The sequence below is a fragment of the Mytilus edulis genome, chromosome 2, assembly GCF_963676685.1.
Source record: "Mytilus edulis chromosome 2, xbMytEdul2.2, whole genome shotgun sequence".
Lineage (NCBI taxonomy): Eukaryota > Metazoa > Mollusca > Bivalvia > Mytilida > Mytilidae > Mytilus > Mytilus edulis.
In genome coordinates this window covers 12,079,826-12,105,390 of record NC_092345.1, presented here as the reverse complement: position 1 = coordinate 12,105,390, position 25,565 = coordinate 12,079,826, and the positions used below count along the sequence as shown (strand labels likewise).

At 32.6% G+C, this 25,565-nt stretch overlaps 1 protein-coding gene across 1 annotated transcript in view; it reads left to right on the top strand.

The window, feature by feature from the left end:
* LOC139511466 (sushi, von Willebrand factor type A, EGF and pentraxin domain-containing protein 1-like) overlaps positions 1-19,922 on the top strand; it is a 33,463-nt gene extending 13,541 nt beyond the window's left edge. The window contains exons 13-29 of the mRNA XM_071298236.1: positions 1,005-1,160; positions 2,182-2,334; positions 2,765-2,945; positions 3,493-3,674; positions 6,223-6,405; positions 7,206-7,439; positions 7,948-8,118; positions 10,093-10,290; positions 11,062-11,331; positions 12,163-12,354; positions 12,969-13,127; positions 15,089-15,247; positions 15,973-16,128; positions 16,727-16,885; positions 17,368-17,418; positions 18,323-18,413; positions 19,253-19,922. Coding sequence (XP_071154337.1) covers positions 1,005-1,160; positions 2,182-2,334; positions 2,765-2,945; positions 3,493-3,674; positions 6,223-6,405; positions 7,206-7,439; positions 7,948-8,118; positions 10,093-10,290; positions 11,062-11,331; positions 12,163-12,354; positions 12,969-13,127; positions 15,089-15,247; positions 15,973-16,128; positions 16,727-16,885; positions 17,368-17,418; positions 18,323-18,413; positions 19,253-19,634 — 3,077 coding nt within the window. The 3' untranslated portion in view covers positions 19,635-19,922. The remainder of the gene's footprint in view (positions 1-1,004; positions 1,161-2,181; positions 2,335-2,764; positions 2,946-3,492; positions 3,675-6,222; positions 6,406-7,205; positions 7,440-7,947; positions 8,119-10,092; positions 10,291-11,061; positions 11,332-12,162; positions 12,355-12,968; positions 13,128-15,088; positions 15,248-15,972; positions 16,129-16,726; positions 16,886-17,367; positions 17,419-18,322; positions 18,414-19,252) is intronic.
* The last annotated feature ends 5,643 nt before the right edge of the window (positions 19,923-25,565 follow it).

Below are 25,565 nucleotides of genomic sequence, written 5' to 3'. Positions count from 1 at the left end.
AATTGTAATATTATAGCAACAAATGGAACAGATGGTAAACAGCTGTCATACTCCTGACTTATACAGGCATTGTCAGATGAAAATGATAAGTTAAACCTAGTTTTTTCTTACATTTTACATAGCATAAATCAATATTTCCTCCGTAATACACTGTAAATTATAGTATGATAACAATCATTAAATTGTTCAAACTTAGATAGCAGAAATGGGAAAGGTGTATACAATTCTAAAACAGCTATTTTAATTACGTTTTGTTAATTCCGACAACGAACATCTGAAACTGAACAATGTAAGATATTTTGAAATTTCCTTTTGGTTCGTGTAGAGACAGTGCCACGCTCTCTGCACTGTAAAATCCTTTGCAACACCTGTTTAATATACATAAGGGTTTTCCTGTTTAAATGGTTTTACACTAGTCATTTGGAGCCCTTTATAGCTTGCTGTTGGTTGTGAGTCAAGGCTGCGTGTCGCAAGCCTATGATGGTTTACTTTTAAAATTCTTCTTATATCTTTTTTTGTCGGATATAACGTTACATAGAAAAGCTATCTAACGCGTTTTAATACATGTATAATTCCCGTGGTTCTATGATTATATTCTCTTATCCTCAAAAGTATGTATAAACATCCTAATGTTAGAGCTTCAAGTAAAAACAAATTATCTTCACCTGTACAGAGAGCTTCAATCCAAATATATTCGGTGTAATTAAATGGATATATCATGTTATGGAGGGGTATTTACGAAAAATACCAGTATTGGAACCGAATTTCCCTCGCCTACTGGCTCGGGAAATTTTACAGTCTCTGACTGGTATTTTTCGCAAATACCCCTCCATAACATGATATCTGTTTTAAGTCAAGATTATTGATGAAAATGTGCAAATATTGATTGAGATTTTGGTTGAATATTTATAAGAAAATATTCCAATGAGATGGTTTTTAAAAAAAAAAAGTTAATATTAATTAAAGATAAAAGTTCATATAGTTGTTTATTGCCATTTTTATAGTCGGGTGTGCACCAGGTAAATACTTGAAAGACGATGAATGTCTGGAATGCCAGAAAGGTTATTATCAAGATGAGGAATATCAAGTTACATGTAAGATATGTCCTGTAGGTTACTCCACAGCAAACAGTGGGTCTACCAGTTCAGCGGAGTGTAAAGGTACATGTATAACAAATTCTTAAAAATCATTTCGTCTTTATGGACGATCTTTGGTATTATTATTGCAAAATTTATAAAGAGAAATAAGAAGATATCAAGATTTATCATATATTTAGTAGTAAATACAGCAGTTTTCAATATTTGATAAATAGCCTGCTGTTTAATCCGTATCGCACAACTTTGATGTGCACCCTTTATTATACCCTTTATCACACCCTTTATCGCACCCTTTATCACACTCCTACTTTTTTTTTCTTTCTTTCTTTTTACATAAACTCCATTTTAATTTATGGAAGCTTTAGATTTCCCCCCCTCAAAATGGGTCTTAAATGTACGGCCATTCGGGCGTGACGCAATTTATTGAATAACGTCATTGATTGGAATGTGACGTCACAAACGTCGAGTTTTAATATTTCTGACACACGAAATGCAACTATAAAAAAGAACTCAATGGAAATACCATACAAAACACACAAAAGAATACAATAAACAAAATATTTTTTAAAACAACAGCACGTAAATTGTAAGGTATAAACCGAGGTGCTTCGGATGAGTAATTGAGCAGTACTTTTAAATGTTTTAAAACATTAAGACAAAGTTAGAACTGAAGGTAACCCAGGTGCTAGGGATCAGAAAGCAGTTCATGTATACTCTCCTGTTGAAATATATGATAAAGCGTATAAAACATGGCAAAATCCGTATCATATGCCGTATCACCCTCGACCAATATCATCCCTCGGGCCTAAATGTCTTCTGGCTGATATTGGTATCTCGGGATGATACGGCATATGATACGGATTTTGCCATGTATTATTCCCTATTTATCATATCAAATATACATTATGTATGTAAAAATAAAAACACTTATACTCATTATTATATTTGTTATTTCATTTTGTGTTTTTATTTACATTGTGGGTTTGTTTCATTTATTTACATCTCGTTTTTCTATTCTGCAGTACTTCTATCAAATATATTTTAAATATTGAATCTCAAATTGTTTTTTTTTATTTTCATGTAGAAAAGTGTCGGCCGGGATCGTTTTCCAATACCGGAGTGCAGCCATGTTCTGTTTGCCCATTGGGTTATTACCAACCTATGCCTGGATCTACTGAGTGTATGATATGTCCATCAAACAAATACACAGAATCTACTGGATCGACAAAATGTTTTTGTATGTAGCAAAAAATCTGCACATACACTTTATATGTAAATTGCATGACAAAATGGTTATTTTCTATAATTTATTTGAGAATAAATTATTTATTAAGATTTATAATTGGTTGAAATTCAAAATTTAGACTTTACATTAATCCAATAATGATAATTGAAATTAATAATCTCCTTTCAATTGTACAAGAGAGTCTGGTATAACGCATGTCAAATACGCATTTGATGAAGAGCGAATATGCATGTGTTTATTTGAAAAATAGTGATCAGAAAACAAACACACGTGTTTCAAATTTAAATTGCCACTTTTCCATACATATATTTATGTTGTAAATGTGGAGGAAACATTTACAGCCAAAAGGCAATCAAGGACAGCGAGCTCAACTGAATTGTTTTCCTGACTCGACAACTCATTACAACGTAATATTTTTCAGATATGGATGCTGTTTTTGTTGAAAGTGGTGCCAATGTTACACTTCCTCGTCTTACATATTCCTTATCAAGTTTCACTCTTGGTTTTTTTGTTAAAATGTTTAACAATAGTAAATCCCTGGAAGTGACAATTGCACATATAACGATTATTGTCGGAAAAGAAATATACGTGAAACTCAATGGGTAAGTCTTATCTTTCTTGTAATTTACTATTCACTAATGATACTTTTGATTCAATGACAGCTTTCAAACAGCATATTGCGTATATTCTCTTTAAGAAAGTAATGAAATTAATGAGATTAGATTTCATAATAATAAAGATTTCGTCATTGCACTGAAAAGCTTCCCATCAACACTTGTATCACTGTTATGAATATTTGTCATAGATGATCATATAACTATATTTTTATCTGATTATAACACATTATGCCCAGATGAGATTATTCGACTTGGAATTGTTGTGAGTAATGTTGTTTCTTTTCACCTGAGGTAAAGTAGTTGGTGGAAACTATCAAAATATGGTATCGGTAACATTCTGTGTGGTCCATCCGGATATATGTCACATTTTTTTTCATAAAGCCTAAAAGTCAAATAATAACAACTGACATATTCCTAACTTGGTACAGATATTTGCTTATGTACAAAATGGTGGATTTAAATATCGATTTTGCTTTCATATAGTTTTTTCTAGAAGTTTATTTTATGATTCTTTTTCATTATTATTTTGTAGACACAATGTTGGGATGGTTACACAATTTGATACGCAGAAATGGACACAAATAACCATCACATGGGACAATAGTTATAGAGAAATAAAATGTTATTGTAATGGAGAGGAAATTCTATCTGGTGACTTTAGAATGACCGACCTCCCTTTCAGAAGTAACCTTATGATTGTCTCCGGGGACCCAGGTAATGTTTTGAAGTACAATTTTAATGGTTTAGAATATTCATCCGAGTAAAGAAGGGTCGAGGGTACAAACAATTTAGTAAAAATTGAAACATTTTTTTTTCATTACAAATTTTATTTATTATACTATTAGTTGTTACTTTATGATCTGGTACAAAAATCAACCAAAAAATCAATTCGTGTTTGCCCTAGTTAATTTTTTAAATGTTTATATCATTGAAAAAGCTCAAATTATCCCGCTTTGGTGAAAAAATGCCATTTTTATGCATTAAAATTGAAATTAAAATACCGTTTTAAACTCATTGATGACCTATGTTTTTTACCCTTTTTTCAAATAAACTGAATAACTAAACTATTGTAGAATTTTAGCGATTTCTGTAATTTAGTACTTTTTTTATTTCGATATTACCTTTTTTCTCTTATTAGTTCAACAGAAAAAAAGTACCTGAACAAAAATGCATGCTTCTTTCAAAGGAAGATTGTGAGCTTAACACAACGGTGACCCAACATTTTTATTTTATTTATTTCTATTAAGTATAGGATAAAGTTTATTTATAGAAAAAAATAGCGAAATCCTATATTTAAAAAAAAATGATTTATACCCGTGAGCCCCCTTAATATCTTTGTTTTCTTTTATGATTAAAAAAAAAGAATTACAAAAATAACAAGCTTCCAGGCAAAAAAAAACAGTTCTTAAAACAACGATTTCAATCAACGTAACAAGTGAAAACAACTACCATATTCCTGACTTGGCACATGCATTTTCCTAGAGAAAACAGTGGGTTGAGCTATACTTTAAAGCTAATATAACTTTCCATTTATATGACAGTTGTTTGTAGTTTGGTAATATTGAAAAAATTGGGTAAGCAATTCGCACAGACATAATAGGTAAATATGACATCAATTGGGATCTAGCAGCCATAAATAAAGGCAAACATTTTAACCAGAACTGTTTGAACATACATCGGAGACATCTATCGCAACTAACTAATAAATTGAAAGTAACATCAAAATATATCTGACCAAGACGCAAAAAAAAAGGTATTGCAGATAAAATGACGCGAACAAAAAAGATATTGAAGATAAAATGACACCAACAAAAAAGATATTGAAGATAAAATGACGCCAACAAAAAAGATATTACAGATAAAATGACACAATCATTTTTTTGTTGATAATAGTATAAAATTGGCAAGGACGTCGATAAATTAAGTTTTTTTTCTTTGATAGTACAAACCGATTAAGTTATCAATATCCCGATGGCGGGATGCATAAAAACCGAGCCACATTAAAAGTCATACGACTAACAAAAACATAATTGCACAAAGATAAATAACGATGAAACAAAAGTAAAAGTTAAAAAAAAATACTTATCTTCAGGACCTAGTAATAAAATTGACGGTACTAATTTTCTTGCACCAGATGCGCATTTCGACAATACATGTCTCTTCAGTGATGCTCATGGCCAAAATATTTGAAATCCAAAGCTTATATAAAAGATGAAGAGCTATAATCCAAAAGGTCCAAAAAGTATAGCCAAATCCGTGAAAGGAATCAGAGCTTTGCATGAGGGAGATTCATTCCTTAATTTATAATAATTTCTAATATTTTGTAACAGGAAATTTTAATAACACAAAAAATCCGTATTTTCATAATGTCATTTTACATTCTAGTAAAGTAGACGTCCAGTGTTATTGTCATTTTAGGAGAGTGCTGGTGACGATAAAGGTTTTTTTCTATAAAAGGAGAAAAAAATAACATTTTAACCATTTATAAAACAGTAAAGCAAATATACACTAAAAAAGAAGTATTTCGGTGGAGAGTTTTTGTCTCATTGGCACTCCTACCACATCTTATTATATATATTTTTTAAAGGGACACTAACTACTAGATATACAAAAAAAATAAAAATTGATTTGTTTTTTCAATCATTTATAACAGAAAAATAGTGAAAAAAATAATCAGCTTTTAGCAGCCAGTTTGGTTCAAATTTTTTAAAATAAGCTAAAATAAGGTAATAAAGTGAATAATTCGAACTCATTCATGTATTATGTAATAAATAAATTTTGTGTATTTACTGTCTTCTGATTGGTTAAAAGAATTAGCTTTATTATCAATGTTATCAATTTTTATGGCGACACGCCCACTCTAACGTTGTGTATTCATACGCCAACATCTATGTACGTTGTTATAAGTTTAATATACATCTTTGAGCCTTATTTTTGATAGAAATTTATTTATAATGAATGGCAATAATTTATTTTGAATTTATTGAACCATAAAATTAATTTTTGACTCTTCACATTTAACATAATCCGCTTCGCGGATTATTGAATGTGAAGAGTCAAAAATTAATTTTATGGTTCAATAAATTCAAAATAAATAACAGCCATTCATTAAATAAATCAAATACAAGAACTTGAGTCAAATCGATGAACATGAATTTGTCAGCTAATGTACCTTTGTTTTATGTACATCTGGTTTCCAAAATTATTAGATTTGTATATTTGACGGGCTTTTATCACAAAGAATTTTTTATTATTTTTGTAGGAAGTAAATTATCGTCACTTTTCCTAACGTCAGTACATTTGCCAGAAAATAATATTACAAAGATCGCCATAGCCTGTCATTCGCCGCCAGAGAACACTCAAAATTACGCTGTGATATACAATATGAGTGTATTGTTTTCATCAGAAGGTAGTGGAATTCAATTGTCCAAATCAACATGTGATGGTTCGTAAATACAGAATATAAAAAAATGAGAAATGAAACGCTCCCCAAAATCCTCTTATCAAAATCAATTTATACAATTTGGTATGCCGCTTTAGTTTAGGCTACTACAGGTACAGAAACTAAGATTGCAAATGTTTTAGGAGCATTCAAACTTGATAGATTATTCGATATCAAGTAAAATTGAGAATGGAAATGGGGAATGTGTCAAAGAGACAACAACCCGACCATAGAAAAAAAACAACAGCAGAAGGTCACCAACAGGTCTTCAATGTAGCGAGAAATTCCCGAACCCGGAGGCGTCCTTCAGCTGGCCCCTAAACAAATATATACTAGTTCAGTGACAATGAACGCCATACTAATTGCCAAATTGTACACAAGAAACTAAAATTAAAATAATACAAGACTAACAAAGGCCAGAGGCTCCTGACTTGGGACAGGCGCAAAAATGCGGCGGGGTTAAACATGTTTGTGAGATCTAAAGTGTTCATAATTCGTAAAAAAAAAAGCAAAAATATTGGATACAGATACCAAATTTTTCAAGAATAAAAACCAGTTGTTAACTCATATTCAATCGCGTCATCTCTCAATGCATGCTTACAGAAATTGTAAAAAAAATAATTACTAAGGCATACAAATATTACTGTATGTAGAAAAATAAAAGTCCGAATTATTATTGAAAGCCGTATACACAATTTCCTCAACTGCATGGATTTTTTTTTATCACATTGTAGTATGGTGTTGTTATTTTTATCAACAGGTTTAAATCTCTGTTTTTATCCAAAAGGTATATCTATTTTTAGCCGTCGATGATTGCCTTGGTAACCCTTGTGGGAGAAACAATATATGCACAAATAACATTGGAAGTTTCACATGTACATGTTTAGGTGGATATAGTGGCAGCCATTGTGAAGTTCCACCTGACTTCTGTGTTGGACATCAGTGTAGTAATGGGTCTACGTGTCTTACTCATTTTACAAACTATACATGTCTTTGTGCTCCGGGGTTCAAGGGAAGATTTTGCGATACCCAGATCAGTAAGTACAACACTGGTTATATTAAGCGTTTTTGATATTTCAAGTCGACAAAAATGAGTTATAGGACCAAGAAGAATCATATTTGACGGGATGTTTTTCTTGAGTTAATCCGATCGTTCATCCACTTAATATCAACAGTATAACACAAAGAAATAAATATTATTCAGTTGCTTACAAAGACTTTTTCTTGTTGCTAATAATTAAGAATGTAATGCATTAACAACAGAGAACCGACTTCCATACTTTATCTATATTCTTGCATATACGTTAGTGCGTTTCTTGTCGAGATATGTATTTTTGTCTTTAAATAAAGACGAGGGAAAAATAAAGGCAACAGTAGTATACCGCTTTTCAAAACTCGTAAGGGAAACGCATTAAATATAAGAGATTAACGACATAACATTAAGATGTAACATACACAGAAATATTTTTACTATTTATGTACAAGTCAATACTTAAAACACTCAAATGTGCTACTTATCTAGAAGTACATCATTCTCTCCTTCAGTAAATGGTAACTGGGGATCGTGGTTAGATTGGTCAGAATGCTCCAAATCGTGTGATGGAGGTATTCAATATCGTGTACGACAATGCACAAATCCACCACCAGATCCGGACGGTTTTCACTGTGTTGGAAGTAATACATCGGAACACAATTGTAATCCACAAGAATGTCCAGGTGGGTAACGTAGTTATCAAAAGTACCAGGATTATAAATTTTATACGCCAGACGCGCGTTTCGTCTACATAAGACTCATCAGTGACGCTCAAATTCATTCTGTCAACGACCTTATTTCTGAGTAAAATCTTTGGCTCTATTAGGTTCCTCTTCTGTTTGGAAACTTCATTTATATACATGCAAGCAAAAATGGAAAATTCTGCATAACTTAAGCTATTATTTTGTTTTTGTTTTTAATTTGATTGATAGGTGGGAGATACCCTTAATAATGTATAACAAAAATACCGAACTCAACAGTAGATTAAAAAGGGGGGGTAACTCCCTAAAAACTGACAAAATCAAACATTAGACATCTCAACCATCGAACGAACGAAAAAACGAGAGGGAAATTAAAAATCAAAAGTTGATAACAAACAAACAAGACCATGACAAAAATAAGACAAACAAATATCTACAAAACAAAAATATAAACCTAAAAACTAAGCATAGCGAAACCTCACAAAACATGCTCGTACATATAATAAGATAACCGTAGTCGTATTTGGCACAACCTTTTGGAATTTTGGGTCATCAATACTCTTCATCTTTGTTTGGCTTTCTTTACTTTTTTTACCTGATCGTCACTGGTGAGTCTTATGTAGACGAAACACGCATCTGACGGATTAAATTATAAGCCTGGTATCTTTAATAACTATTATCAAGTCGTAATGGTCTATTTTATTGTTTATTTGTGTATTTTTCTGTCCTAATTGTTCTTCCATTTATTTTGTTTTAGTCCTGTCATGTAATGTCATTTTTGTGTTATATTAAACATTGCCATAAAAGCGGGAGGTATGGTTAGCCACAAAACAGGTTCAATCCACCATTTTTTCTTTAAAAGTCTTGTACCAAGTCAGGAAAATGGCAATTGTTATCTTATAGTTCGTTTCTGTGTGTGTTGCATTGTCGGTTTTTTTTTTGTTGCACTTTAGTGTTGCTGTTGTTTCGTTGTTTCCTCTTATATTTGATGTGTTTCCCTCAGTTTTAAATTGTAGGACGGATTTGATTTCTCTCAATCGGTTTATGACTTTCGAACAGCGGTATACTACTGTTGCCTTTATTTATAGCTGATTATGCAGTATGGGTTGTACTTATTGTCGAAGGCCCTACGATGACCTATAGCTGTTAATTGCTGTGTTATTTGGTCTCTTGTGGAGGGTTGCCTCATTGGCAATCATACCAAATCTTCTAATATTTTATATAACAAAGAGTGCAAAAGAAAATGTGAAGTCCTAGTTGTACAAAGAGAAATTAAAGTGATATTAGGTTTGTGTAATTTTGATAAAAGAGGACCTGGATTTTTCGTCCTTCATTTTGTTATTCTTGAACTTTTTAGACCTTTTTCTCTATATTCTTTGTTTATTTATTTTTTACTATTATTCTCTATCCTTACTATTTTTACACCCCTTTATTTCTTTGGCCTTTTTTCCACTTCATTCTGCACATTTTGCGAATTATTCTCTATTCTGTAAAACCCATCCAGACCCCAAAAAAGCTGGCACGCTTGACGATGATTTAGTTATTAATTTTTCTCTATATATTCTTTTTTATTTATTTTGATTAGAGACTTTGTGTTTTGAATTTTCCTCTGAGTTCTGTATTTTTGGTATTTTACTTTAAACATACATATTACAAATTTAAAGTTTTATGTAGAATAATTATTAAAAAGACAATTTGTTGTCAGAAAATATTTATTTGAAATTCATTTTAATTATTTAATATATATATATCAATTAAATGAGACACCTCCTTCATGACGATATTATAGTAATCGTTACCATAAGAAAGATTTCGTTGATGCCAGGGTTTGTCTAGAATAAACATTCCTTATAAATCAAATTAGAATTCTTAATCGACTTTATACCTCATTTAATGTTTTACTGTTTTGGCAACAATAAAGTTTTTGACAGCTCTTTCGAATTATTTTTTCTTCAGTGTGTCCGCATTACATGACGAAGATATACTCCTATAAAAACAAATTTAACTGTACCACCAATGGAGACTCAATATCATGCATCGTTACATGCCAGGATGGTTATACCTTCGTTGATACAAACTTTCCATTAGACAAATATGAGTGTGGACCACATACAGATTACTCTTGGAACAGTAAAAAAGCACCGCCGTGTTGTCGTAAGTATATTTTTACTCACGGAAATTATGATGCGGTAAATAATAGATAGTGTGCATTCGTTAGTTTGTCCTTTCAGTGATCATATCTGAATAAATTACTGAAAAAATCTCAACAAAGTGTATATCTCTTGTTTGCGTAGTTGTTCTCTTTAATTTCTACAAATAGCATCAGAAATTTAAATTAATAAAAAATAATTGTTAGGAGAGTGTCTTGTACAGCGTGTATCAAATATCTGCCGCATGCTCGACAATAAAAACATTGAAATAAAAAAAATATACCCCCATGTAGACGTAGAGTGTACACCTTTCTATTCAGTCCAGAGTTACAGTAGGAATCACATGCAACTTCAAGAAATGTGATTTACATAACATTCTTGGTAATTTTAAACTCCTCATCCAACGAGGAATGCATTTACAATTTATTGTAGTTTAAAGACAGATGTTTCTTATCAGGAAACGGCAGAAAATATAAACTATGAAGAAAAAGTCGAGTACAGACACTGTATCCATTTGTACTGCCCAGTACTTATTTACTATTATCAGTGGGGTAAGGAAAGTGTTTGTACCCACTGATTAGTAGGAGTTGCATGACCCTATGCAAACAAAACCGTAATGAACAATATATTGCATAATAAATATTTCATGGAATTGTTATATATTCAAACTGAATAAATAGCTTTCTAAGCTATCCCATAATTATATTGGTAAAGGTTTACTTTTGAAATGTCTCATAGATCTAAAGTTCCGTTTGAATCCGCATTTATTTTAAAGGAAATACAAGTCCACGGAATATGAGAGTGACAACACTTGTATCTTATGATAATGTGGACGATGGCGAAGGCGAAATTATCGGGAATTCAGTTCGTGACAATGCTCAAGGGTTGAGGTGTATTGAAAATTCCACTTGCAGTATCTCGACTCAACTAGTACAGAGTGGAAATAGAAAAAGACGCTCCTCGTCTGCTACATTAGCCTTAGTTCTGTCAACAAACATCTCTGATGAAAACCTTAATCTGGACGATTTTTATGCTTATAATATCTGTAAGTATGTCAGTAAAACATTTGTCAAATAATTCCCAAGTAATAAGAATAAATAAACAGATTAAAATATTCAGAAATCACTGCAGTTAAATAGAGAGCGTTAAAACGAAAGAATATATACCAAGGGAAATAAAAATCATCTGAATACAATGACATTGCCAATGGTTATGAGGACTGGTCACAAAACGAAACTACATGTACTGAAATTAAAGACTGAGCAACACTGTTTTAGTTTACCTATTACACCAAAAAAAAACCTGGTGATCTCAGGAGATTTCTTTTCATTTACTGGACTCGAAACTTCGCATGTTCCCATAAATGTTTTGATAGATAGATATAATGCTGGGCTTATTCTGCATCAAAGAATGTAATGTAACTCATGACGAAATTTATTGTCTGATTCAGTTCCTCTAAAATAGTAACCAGTTCATGTTTCACAATGACACCCGCTGTAAGGCACATTTCAAGTAAACAAAAAAAAAAAGATTTTGGTGATATATTACATGATGAAAAGCGGACTTGATAAAATCTAATTTAAGATAATGGTTACGATTTTGAAATTATTGTAGGTCCGTTTTGTCACATGCTTAGCTAGTTCTTCATTGACAAGGTTAAATATTTATCCATCCTACTTTCAAATAACTGGCTTTTCGCTTTCCTGAGGAAGATATATCCAGAAGAGCTCTTTCGGAGGCATAAAATTGATAGAGTTATATTCCTTTTGTAACAATTATATGTAATTTTAAATCTAGTGATGTAATTGCTCATATTTAATTTAACTTAAAACGTAATGCACATTTTGATTTTAACAAACAACTTTCAATTTTTCAGTGTCTCCTGGGCTCTTAGATTTTGTTAATAGAATTTTAGATGTTACTATGTCAGTGGACCAACTAAACAATTCAGATATATTGACTGCCAACGTTAGTGGTAAAGTGTACTCTCCAGATATGTCAAGTTTGACCAGTGTAGGAAACTTTACATGTCCTGAAGGAAATATCATCAGCAATTCTTTATTATGCGGTAAGGTTTGATAAGCTTATTTTAAAAAAACAAAGTTATATGACAATATATTTGTAATAAAAATTTAAAAATTTAATTGTGATGCGAGTAGTTTTTTTTTTTTTGTAAGCTGTAAATCGACATACAAGAAATTATTCATCCGTCCAAATCTAATCAGTTATATTAGTAATGTGTTAATCAGTTAATAAAATTTTTAATCTATGAATGTATGAATGAAATAAGTATCTATGTAACGTTCAAAAATGGAGATGTGGTATGATTCCTGTTGACACAACTTTCAACTTGTGTTTCATTTACTTGGAAATGAACAATTATAAGTCACCATACGGTCTTCAGCAAAAAGTAAAACCCCATATCAAATATTCAGCTGTAATAGACCCCGACATAAACATGTTTAACAATGCAAATTACAAAAAACAAATACGTTATATATATGAACATACGACAACCAATGAATTACATGCTCCGGACAGGCACGTGATGAATGTGATGGAGTTTGACATGTTTTTGAGCATTAAACCTTCCCTACAGGTTTTTTTTTAATTAGCGGGAAACGTTATAGTATGTGTTTAAACTTATCTAGTCTCCAATAATGTGTTTATATCATTTGACAGCCGAGTGTTCAGTTGGAACATACTGGGAAGACGGTAGATGTGTGTTGTGTCCTGTAGGTACCTATCAAGATTTTACTGGACAAATGTCATGTAAAGAGTGTCGAGCAGGACTTACAACTTTCTACGTTGCTGCGAATAGTAGCTCCGATTGCACAGAATGTATGTTCAGTATTTATAAGAAAAAAATCTAAATATTCAAATGTAATCTCTTGAAATAAAACAAACCCACCTTAAAAGTTATAATACCGCAAGACTTTCTTCGGTTATTAAAAAAAAAAAAACACTTCTACAGCTTTTGTTTTTTGTTGTGTTTACTTTTAACAATTTGAATCTTTTTAACCAAAGTTGAAGATAAAATGTGTTCACAAAATATTTAGCAGAAAACAGTAAAATCACAAAAATACTGAACATCGGGAAAAATTCTAAAAGGAAAGTCCCTAATCATATGGCAAAATCGAAAGCTCAAACACATCAAACGAATGGATAACAACTGACATATTCCTGACTTGGTACAGGCATTTTCTGATGTAGAAAATGGTGGATTGAACGCACATTTGGCAAAAGATATTGTGTGTTTCAATTTGTAAAGTACCATAAAAGCATAATGTAAAATCAGGAATTAATATAGTGCTTTAATTATTTTTCATATGTAAATGTATATATCTCGCAACAATATAAATTCAATGGTAGTTATATTTCTTCTTCAACACCTACATTATAATCTTGGTACCTTTGATAACTATTTACAATAACATCGTTTTAATATCTTCTCGCATTATCGTCCATTTTCAAAGATTAATGATTAAAATCAATTTATTCAATAAGCTGTTACTAAAAATAAATGCATATCCAACCATTCACATTTCAATCACAGTCACGTCTCCGTCCTTAAATCTGTTTGGATGTACTTATGGTTGTCCAAAACTATATAATATGATGCTGAACGATACACTACTCATTGTCTGCTGCAAACTAGCTGAACAACAATAGGCCCTCGTCAGCAAACACTCAAAACCCCATTGTGGATGGGGTTGTGTTTTGTCTTCTAGACATCTGAAGGGTCCTGTATCAGATGTGCGTATCAGATATGCGTAACGGAATCGCTTGTTCAATACAGAATATACTGCCTAATAAGCTTATAGTGACCGATTTCTGTAACAGCGGTCCTGAACGGGTTTCGTGTAGACATATACTATTGTCTCCATGATTAACTAGTTAAACATCGGCTTATGTAAAAAAAATAGCTGCCTTCTTCCTGACCGAATTTTTGTGACAAAAATGTCGGTTATTGATTTGGGGATGTACGGCGGGCGGCCGGGCGAGCGGCAATCAAATGTTGTCCGTGCATTAACTCATGAACCAAAGCTTTTAAAATTTTAATATGTTGTTACTGACAACTAAATGAAGGTCAAGTTCAATAATGGCGATTTTGACTTTTACCGTTCAGGAGTTATGGTTCTTGAAAGATTGAAAAATGGTTTTTCCAGTCGTGTCCGTGCATTTTCTCATGAACCATTCAACCAAAGCTTTTGAAATTTTAATATGTTGTTACTGATGACATAATAGAGGTCAAGGGTAATAATGACGATTTTGACTTTTACCGTTCAGGAGTTATGGTTCTTGAAAGATCGTAAAATGGCGTTTCCATTCACTTTATTGCATTTACTCATGAACCATTCAATCTAAGCTTTTCAAATTTTAATATGTTGATACTGATGACAAAATGGAGGTCAAATTTGATATTGACGATTTTCACTTTCACCATTCATCAGTAATGGTTCTTGTGATATTGCCAGGACACAAATAAATGTTAATAAATCCGGTTTGCTGTCGTTATGGCAGCCTCTTGTTTAAAAGGCTCATTTAACGCATCAAGGCACCGATTTGACCGTGCTACTGCTTAATGGCCTGTCAATGTCATAAAACACACCCATCAGAAAATATCTATCAAAAATTTACTTTGGTAAAATAATTTCCCAAGATGAACACGAAAAAATAGCTGGATTAAGCAATCACACGTATTGCCAATAGTCAATACCTTAATGGAACTCATAACCATTTTTATCAAAACTTAATCATGTCGGCATATCTGATGATTTCATTTTCCTGTTTAATTTTAGCTAAATGCCCTGGTGGTACATTCTGGGAAAACGAAGAATGCATTTGGTGTCCAGTAGGAACATACCGAGACGAAAGTGAATCAATTTTCTGTAAATTATGTCCAGCGGGATTTACAACTGTAAATACGTCATCTGAAAGACAATCTGATTGCTCAAAGGGTATTTGTTATTTAAATTTATAGCAAAAGCAGAACATTTTACTCTATTATTTATTTGGCTTCAGTTATGGTTTGTATCGAATCTGTTGTATAATTCTATATAATACCAAACTTAACGGGAAACAGGGTCATGATTCATTCAACCTTTGCTTTAAGCATTCTGGAGTTTCTGCTTAAAGCACGCAATAGAAAATAACTATAATTGTAAAAATATTAAACATTTATACAGTTATAGAGCTCCTGGTGAAGATAATTAAAAAAAAGAGCTTCGGTCAGAACAAAGGAAAAGCTTTGTCAGTTTTTGCAGCTTGAAATCACCATTTTGGGGCTGTTGTTTTTTTTTATTAATCTACAAAATAACTGTTTGTCTTTAGATACTTATATCAGAATAATATTTAAATTTTGTCTAAAATATATGTATAATGGCTCTTAACTATTTGCATGTGAAAATGACAAAATAAATAACATAATTTTGAGGTCATTACATTATTATTGAAACATTAACCAAGGCTTTAATGATGGTTGGCTGCACCACAAAACTTATTACAAACAGGATAGCATGTCATATTTTACGATGAACTGTTCATCAATTCATAAAAGTTGGATATGAGTTATTTTCATTGAAGTGAAGTTCATAATCAATATATATATGTAATATCTAAACTGATGCAATACTGGGAAAGGTTTTTTTTTAATTCATTAAGAATTTTTGTGATCTTCTTTCAGAATGTCCTATTGGAACACAGTGGGAAAATGGTAGATGTAAAATATGTCCAATAGGAACATTCCAGGATTTGACTGCGGCTTTCTCATGTAAGCCATGCCCACAGGGGATGATAACATTTCACAGCGGTAGTAACAGTAGCACAGATTGTAAAAGACGTAGGTTATATACTTTAAACTTTTAGGAATTATGATTTAAATTTTTAGGAACTATGATTCGGCATTACTTTTCAACTTTGTATTTCATTTGTCCTTCTTGGGTTCGAACGTCACTGCTGAGTCTCTTGTACAAGTAACACACGTCGGCGAAGAATTATAAGCCAAGGATCAGTGATGATTTTTTTTTCATTTATGTTTTAATATAGTAAACAGAATGTTTTATAGTTCCTACACTGCAATATTATTATCTTAGATAGCTATCACGTGATTTTATATGATCTCATGATTGTATCATATGACAGCATAGTTTTAAGTTTGACAGAAATTAGGTATCTTACAAAATGTTTAGAATGACGAACCTAGAATAAATTAGTCAATTTAAGATAAATGATAAATTGTGATCCATAATACATCCTGTGTTGCATATAAGCCACAAGCAATATCAGTTACTGTATTAATGGCCGCAATAAAATAAGGATATAAAGTTTCGTTTGTTATTTTTTTTTTAAACAATATGAGTAATATTATATTGAACGTATCTTAATGATCTCACCTTATTTAACATAATAATGGTATTTTCTATTGAACGTTGTAACAGCCGCATGTCAAGCAGGCACATACTGGGGAACTGGTCGGTGTGATGTTTGTCCAGTTGGTACTTATCAAGATTCAGTGGCACAATTAGCATGTAAACAGTGTCCACCGGGACTTACAACGTTGAACACATCATCTGACAGTATAACAGACTGTATAGAAGGTACTTGTACTAACAATTTCACATGTATATTAAGTATGTCATGATTCCACAATCATGTGTTGACTGCTTTGTAATTTAAATACTTTTTATTCTACCTTCTGAAACATATGCGACTTTATATATAAAATGTTTTTCATTCACCGACCGACTGAAGGTCCAGTTCAGATTTTCTAGCTTCAAATAAACTGTAAACATATGAAAACGGTAGGTGTGACAGTCAAACCTATTTAACAGAGGCATCATTCCCACATATTACTTTTGTTTGGGTTTTGATAATGTATTGAAGTTGATGTTGTTGTTCTTGCTTTATTTTTGTATTTTTTCTTACTGTATAGCGAATGTATATAGAAGATAGAAATTGTCATTGTATTTCCCTATATTAAGCACAAGATATCATATAACGTAGTACAAACAAACAAATATAACAAGAGTCGCATGGAACATCTGTTTTATTGTCAGTTAAATTCTTTATTTTATTTTAGATGTTACAAACCAGGTGAAAAATAAGAAAACAGAACTGGAATCCCACATCGGTAATATATAAAGTCTTAATACTAGTATTTAATGTTTCAATCCTGGTGTGACTGGTTAATATTTGTTATCATGCTTCATATCAGGATGAAAGTCAGGTTCGATAATAATAACTCTGTTAGAGGCATTAAATGCTGTTCAGCACTTTTAAACTTCGTTTAAGATTTGATCGACCATCTGTTTCAATTCGAGAGCCACTGTTGGGTCTTGTTAACACAGAACGCGCTTATGACATTGGCAATTATAAGCCTGTTATATTTGATGAGATTTACATTCACCATGTCGAGCAACTGGTGGTTTACGTTTTGTCCAAAGATTATCACCAGTCCAGAAGAAACATTTTTTTGTTGACATGACATATAATCCATTCGTTCATTTACTGTAAAAGTTTTGTTTACACATTTGTTTATTATGCTCAAAACACGAGAATTATCTACTTACAGCCATTGGTCGAATAAGCTGTTTTTAGCAAAACTGTTTTGATTTTTTTTTAATCCAACATGAATTGTCTTCCACCTGTTTTGGTCTGAGCTCTGCTGATACAATCTAATTAATATTAAATCCATTAATTGCATCCGTTCTTGTAATATGCGCGATTCAAGTATTTTGATAAGTCATGTGTGAACGAATCTTGCGAATTGCGTTACAAATTATAAGTCTGGTATTTGTGATAAGTTTTTTTGAGGATATGTAAAGGCTGATCAAGGAGTGAGTGCAAACAAGTTGTCTAATTTCTGAAGATCTCTTAATGGTTGTTTATTTAGAAAAGGCATCTTAAAGAAATATAAAAGATAAAGGCGTGCAAATTGATGTGATTGTGTTTAGATCAATTAAATAGTATGTTGAGAAATAAGTTTAGGTATTAGTTTCCCATGCCTCAATAGATACACTTCCTTTATTTTACAGATACAATCATTATTGCAGTGGTGGTTGGTGTTGTAGTTATCATTGTTATAATTTGCTTAATTTTTATGTGGAAGTACAGAGAACATTTAAGGTAAGCTGTTCATTATTAGAATTCCATCTTTTTTTTCAAAGGATGACAATTTATTTCATTTTTCTGATCAATTCCCTCTATTTATTGTTATACAAAAACTAAGCGGAATGTGAGATATTGTCATCAAAATAAATGTCCTTTGTTATTTCAATATAATGTCTATGTCTTACAGAGATGCTGTGAAATGCAGGAGTCTACTGATTTGTTTCTTTATATTTTAAAATGTTTGTGTTGTTTCTAAAGGATTAGTTTTGTCTTCTTGTGTTGTTACTTTTAATATTCTCTCGGTCAAGTTATGGGTTATAATGTTCTTGTGTGATGGTTCATGACGGATGATGGACGGCTGTTTTACATACATTGTTAACTTAACTAAATGTCTGAAAAGATGACATGTCACCCTACCGGACAAATTATTCTGCTTCCGAGTCTTTGTTCTTACTCCAAAATGCCGCATCTTTATTATAGAAGCAGCAAATATTATTTTTTAAGTCTTTGGCTTGATTCGACGGAATTTCAACCTAATACTTTCTTCATTCTAGATGAGCACTCTACGACAAAACCAACGAGGCATTGTGTCTTAATATGAGCCGTATTGTATGATGCACTTGCTATGACTCAAATCGTTTTTAAAGTGTGTCGTCACTATATTATAACAATCTTTTAACCCTCTCGCAGTTTTCAGATTACTAATATGTGTTGGCACTGCTAGTGTTGATCAGTCCCTTGTTTTCTGTATAGTGTTTTATGAACTGTTATTCACCTTTTCGTCATTTTCCTTCTTTGTCGTAATATTAACTTTACCATTAATAATCTTTCTACTTTACCTATTTTCATTGTAGACAAATTGCAAGAAAAAGAGCTTTTGGGAGTATAACAAGTCTTGACATGGTTCATCCAGAGTTAACTATTTATGTTCCTAAAACTACTCCTGCTGTCAAAAGGATATTTAGACCGTCGCCGGAGCAAACTTTTGCAACAGATCCTCATCATTCAAGCACAAAAGATTGTTCACAAGACGGAAATTCTACAACTCACTGTCAGCCGCCACACGACAGAAATGGTTCCTCAGAACACAATCCATCACACAATGGGCATTATACAAGAGATCGTCGCCCCTCACATGAACGAAATCTTAAAACCGATCGACGATCTTCAAACGAGCACAACTTGATAATAGATCATGGTCTTTTGCACAAATATCACGAACATTGTTTCGATTAAATTTTTATCATATCGGAATCGTTATTTCTAGAAATATTTTGCACCCATGACCTTATCCTTTTATTATTCTATCTAAAGGATACATCTATATCAGATTGCCTTAATTGTTGATGAATCTTTATAAAGTTTCTGAAATTGAGGTTATATATTTCACATCTATATGTTTGTAATACATCTACTCCATTGATATAAGAGTAACAAAGTTGATTTTCTATATATACATAATTAAGTATGTGTTTCTGTAAAATGTTTGTATACATGAATATGTTGAAATATATTATATATATTTTTTGTTGTTGTATGTTGAATTTTAAAATTTTGATGGATTCAGTTGAGGATTATGCCAGGCAATGGGCTAAGCGCGAGAAGGAAGACGTAGACACTCTTTCCGAATGGATTAAGGCAGTGAGGTCGTTGATACAAATCAGAATTAAGAAACTGAATGGGTCTATCAATGCCCATGCTACGTCAATCTTTAAAGACCCAAATGTTGCAAAACACCTATCCTACCTGCATGACAAATATGTTATTGTCCCCGCAGATAAAGCCCCAAACAACATCGTTTTTGTATGTAAAACTCATTACATTAACTGCTTGATAAACGAATTAGGTATTGACAATTCACTTGGAAACTCAACATATATCCTCACGACACTTACCAAAGAGGAAATCCTGGATAATCATAGGTCTGTTCTGTGTTCCTTTGGAATTTCAACCAAAGATGAAGAACTGGATCTGCCATCACTGCATTGGATACCTAAACTTCATAAGTGTCCTTACAAACAACGGTATATTGCTGGGTCTTCCAAGTGCTCCACGAAACCTCTTTCTAAATTATTAACATCTATTTTATCAGCAATCAAAGACGGGCTTCAAAGTTATTGTGAAACTGCCTATTCTAGAGGGGCGTGAATCAGATGTGGATACTTAAAAATTCCAAAGATCTTTTAGAGTACATACAATCTAACTCTCTTTCATCTTGTAACAGTATTAAAACATTTGACTTTTCTACTCTGTACACTAGTATTCTACATTCCAAACTAAAAGACAAATTGAAAGAAATGCTATTGCTTTGCTTCGTAAAAAAGAATGGCCAACGTAGATACAAGTATATTGTCTTAGGGAGGGATAAATCCTACTTTGTAAAGGACCACTCTGATTCGAACAAAAAATTCTCTGAAACTGATATTATCAAGATGCTTGATTTCTTGATTGACAATATATTTGTTACGTTCAACAGACTGTCGGCATTATTCCAATGGGAACAAACTGTGCCCCTCTACTTGCCGACCTGTTTCTTTATTATTATGAGGCTGACTTCATGCAGGAACGTCTTAGGAAGAAAGATAAGAAGTTAGCAATATCCTTTAACTCTACTTTTCGCTATATAGATGATGTTCTTTCACTAAATTATTCAAAATTTGGTGACTATGTGGAACGCATCTATCCAATCGAGCTAGAGATAAAGGATACTAAAGATACAGTTAAGTCGGCCTCATATCTTGACTTACATCTAGAAATTGACAATGAGGGTCGGTTGAAAACAAAACTTTACGACAAAAAAAATGATTTCAGCTTTCCAATTGTCAACTTTCCATTTCTAAGTAGCAACATTCCAGCAGCACCTGCATACGGGGTATATATCTCCCAATTGATATGATATTCCCGTGCTTGCATTTCCTATCATGATTTTCTTAATAGAGGGTTGCTGCTCACAAGGAAGCTATTGAACCAAGAGTTCCAAATGGTGAAGTTGAAATCATCCCTTCTTAAATTTTACGGACGCCATCACGAGTTGGTTGACCGTTATGGAATAACCGTTTCACAAATGATATCGGATATGTTCCTTACGTCGTAACTACAATCCCCTCCCCTTTCGTGAATGTGACCTACCGAATTAGACTATTTACCGGATTTGTTATCACATAAGCAACACGACGGGTGCTGCATGTGGAGCAGGATCTGCTTACCCTTCCGGAGCATCTGAGATCACCCCTAGTTTTTTGGTGGGGTTCGTGTTGTTTATTCTTTAGTTTTCTATGTTGTGTCGTGTGTGCTGTTGTTTGTTTGTCATTTTGATTTTTAGCCTTGGCGTTGTCAGTTTGTTTTAGATTTATGAGTTTGACTGTCCCTTTGGTATCTTTCGTCCCTCTTTTTGAATGCTATATATTGTGATCGGCAGTTGTCTTTGATTTGTTTGCCTTAACCGTATGCATTTTATCTTCAAATTTTAACTGAGTGTCAGCAACTTGACATGTAGCACTAATGGAGCAGAAATCGTGTATCTTCAGGTAAGGCCGTTGCAAAAAGAAAAGTATCGAAATGAGAACAAAAGTTAAACAAACCATTTGACAGAAACAACTGATTGAGAAGCACAACAATAACCTTATCATAAGACCTGCGATATACGACATAAAGCTCAATTACAAATCTTTATATACAAGACAACATGCAAACATAAGCTGTTGAAACCTTTTTAAACTTTATCAAGGAAATACTGACATAAAAAACTTTTTGAATTCAACACAAACTAAGATAATTAGCAAACACTTATGTTTGTGATGTGTAACATCCCGTCAAAATTCCACTTTTCCTGCATTTGATTTACAAAACTGTAAAAGCACATCTTTTCTATCCCTAAACGACAAATATCTTCTTGATGGTATCACCAGCCCTGTAGTCTAGCACTTCTGTGTTGATCCGGATTATCACTGATATGGTCATAACTATGAATTAACTGTTTATACACTTTGAATTATCCGAAATACTAACGATTTTCTACGCCAGAAATAGATTACTTATTCTGTGTTTGGCAATTTAAAGGCAACAGTAGTATTCCGGTGTTCAAAAGTCATAAATTAATTGAGAGGAAACAAATCCAGGTTACACAAACACAGGGAAACACATCAGTCAACTATATATAAGAGAAGAACAAAGGAACACTGAAGTGCAACAAAAACAAACGCCAAGATGTATGGAAACGAACTAAAATAGATAGCAAACAACAGTTTGTGTAACTCTCATGCGCGTAATACATCCTTGTAGATTACGAAAAGAGCAGACTAATGCCGCTACAAGGCAGCACTCGCACCATCAAATGAGAAAAGGATTATTATAAGTTGTTCAAACTTGTTTCCCAATCCACTATAAATAAATATGTTTAAACTAACGAACTATTTGTTAACACCTGTCATATTCCTGACTTGTCTAGGAAACAAATGGCGGGTTGAACCTTCGGAAATGTTAGATCATCAATGCTCTTCCACTTCGTACTTTATTTGGATTATTAACCTTTCTGATTCGAGCGTCAATGATGATTTTGTTGTAGACAATACGCGCTTCTGGTATAAATTTGTTTGGTATATACAATGAGTGTATCGATCATTTCTGTGACATTTTGATTATTTGGTTTTTACACCATTCACTCTTTCTATTTGGAGAACCTTCTTTATTTATGTTTTCCATTGGTTTAGTGACTTATGGCTTGATTCAAAGGAAACTGCATCTCATTTGATAAACGATTTGCAAATTCGATATAAATTTCGCTTCAATTACCTCTCCATCAAACATAACACATATGAAATTGGGATTGTGGTTTAGGGAGTTTAGAAATTAGAAATGCACTCGTGTTTGGGAAAGTTGTGTAAGTATAATTTTTCTATTTGAAAAATAATAATTTGAAATAGTTTTGTATTCGTCTTCTGTTTCTAACAAAACAAGCAAATAATGTTATCAGCACTAAACAATATGACATCACAAGTTGTTTCACAGGCTGTAAAACAGAATGGCCTGTTGATTCTGTTTATTGCGGTGCTGTTTAAATGTTACTTTATAAATGCAAAATGCGAAAAATATTGTTATCTCTTTTGTCGCAAAGCTAAGTTGCAACTGGGCATCAGTGTAGGTGGTCTTTGTTTTCTTTAATAAATTTACTGTTTTAAAAAGTATTATTTTTTTTCGAAATACTTTAGGATTTTCTTATCACAGGCATCGATTAATTTAGCCGTATTTGGTATAACTATTTGGAATTTTAGGTCCTCAATGCTCTTCAACTTTCTACTTGTTTGGCATTATAACTATTTTGATCTGAGCGTCACTGACGAGTCTTTGTACACGAAACGCGTGTCTGGCGTATTAAATTATCAGCCTGATACCTTTGATAACTGTCTAGGATAAGTCATCGTATTAAACCGATTCCTAGCATTGAATTATTCGGTGACAGGATAAAGTTTGTACAGAGGAACCCGAATTTACAAAATAATGCTACATTTCTATCCTGATTATAACTGTAAAAACGTTTTATTCTGTCGAATAATCAAACCCTTAAGACGGCCATAAGACGACCGCAGATGCTTTTTCATTATTATCTATTGATTGATTGGTGTTTGGTTTACGCCGTCTAAGCAAATACGGAATATATCGTGGCGATCAATAGTAATAATCGTAACCCAATCACCACAAATTCAGTGTTCCTGTTTCTAGACTCTGGGTAATAAGATAACTTACCTTTTGGTTTTATGTCGTTTAAACCATACAATGACATGCATTTATTGTCCTGAATAGCAAGGTTCTTTCTCATTTTTGGTCTGGATGCCATTGGGAGTTACATGCGGAGCAAAATATGCCTAACTTTTTGGGACAAATTTTGTTACTTGTTTTGGTGTGTGTACTATTTTTTATTCCGGCTGTATTCGTATACGACGGTTTCTGTTGCACTTATTTTATTTTCTCGTCCGTCTGTTGTCCCAAATCTCTCGAAATTTGATTGATAGTAGTATGGTATGTCCTGGCTGTTTCTGCTATATAGATTCTGAATGATAATTTACTGGAAAAAAAAAAACAGAATAGCTTACAACAGTTGAGGTCGATATCATATCATATAAATGAGTCAAAAACTTATTTTCAGATATTTGGCTCATAAGAGTTTTACCCTTAGTTTCTGTCATATTTCTCATCAATAGTAGTTACTATATGAGGTTCTTTTATTTTATGTCAAAAGTCGTACTATAACTATGTCTTAGATATAAATTATTCACTTATTCAATGTGTTCTTTTTCTTACTCATACGATCTTAAAAAAATGTACCGCTTACGGAAATTAAGAATAGAGGGACAGCACATATAAACTACAGTTATTACAAGATCGAATTGATAAGAGTAAAAACACATAGAATAATTAAATATATTTGAAAATTTTAGAGAATCCTGGGTATCGTCTTCGATTGCATCCATGGGGGGGGGGGGGGGGGTATCATTTGGGCAAACATCTGTTTTTCTTTGCCATTTATTGATCTTTAAAACTGAGGCGTGTGTCCAAGTTTCATAACGTCCAAAGAATGAAAAGCGTAACGGTTACCTTAAAACTTCATTCCTATCCTGAGCGCAAATAAAAATTGTTTACACAACAACTTTAGACCAGAACATACAGTCGGAATGTGGCGGGCTTTAACTATTTAGAAAGCGCTTAACAATGCAAATTTAGGAATATCTGTACTAAAGCTATAATGACAATGTGTATAACAAATTAAGTTTCCATTGGAACTTCCATTATTTTGTGTAAAATATATAGTTAACTTCGTTTACATGGTGATGTATTAGTCCGCATGCTGTATATATGTTAATGTTATAATAACTTTGTACATGTATAACTGATTTTTTGAGTGCCCCGTGTGCAAGGGTTAGGGCGCAATTAATAAGGGTGCAAATAAGAAGTACGCTATAGAAGCGAAGCTCCTGCTAGAGGAGGAAGATAAAGACTAGGTAACAGGTAACAGGTAAGGTATGCGGAACAAATCAATATTGGGTGCGTTCAATTTTTTAAGTAAGATATTTATTAACATTTATACAGAATAGGTGGCGTTCACATCTCACATTGACATTCGGAAATGTTTAACAAAAACAGTTCGTTATTATTCATCTTTTGTCAACTTTC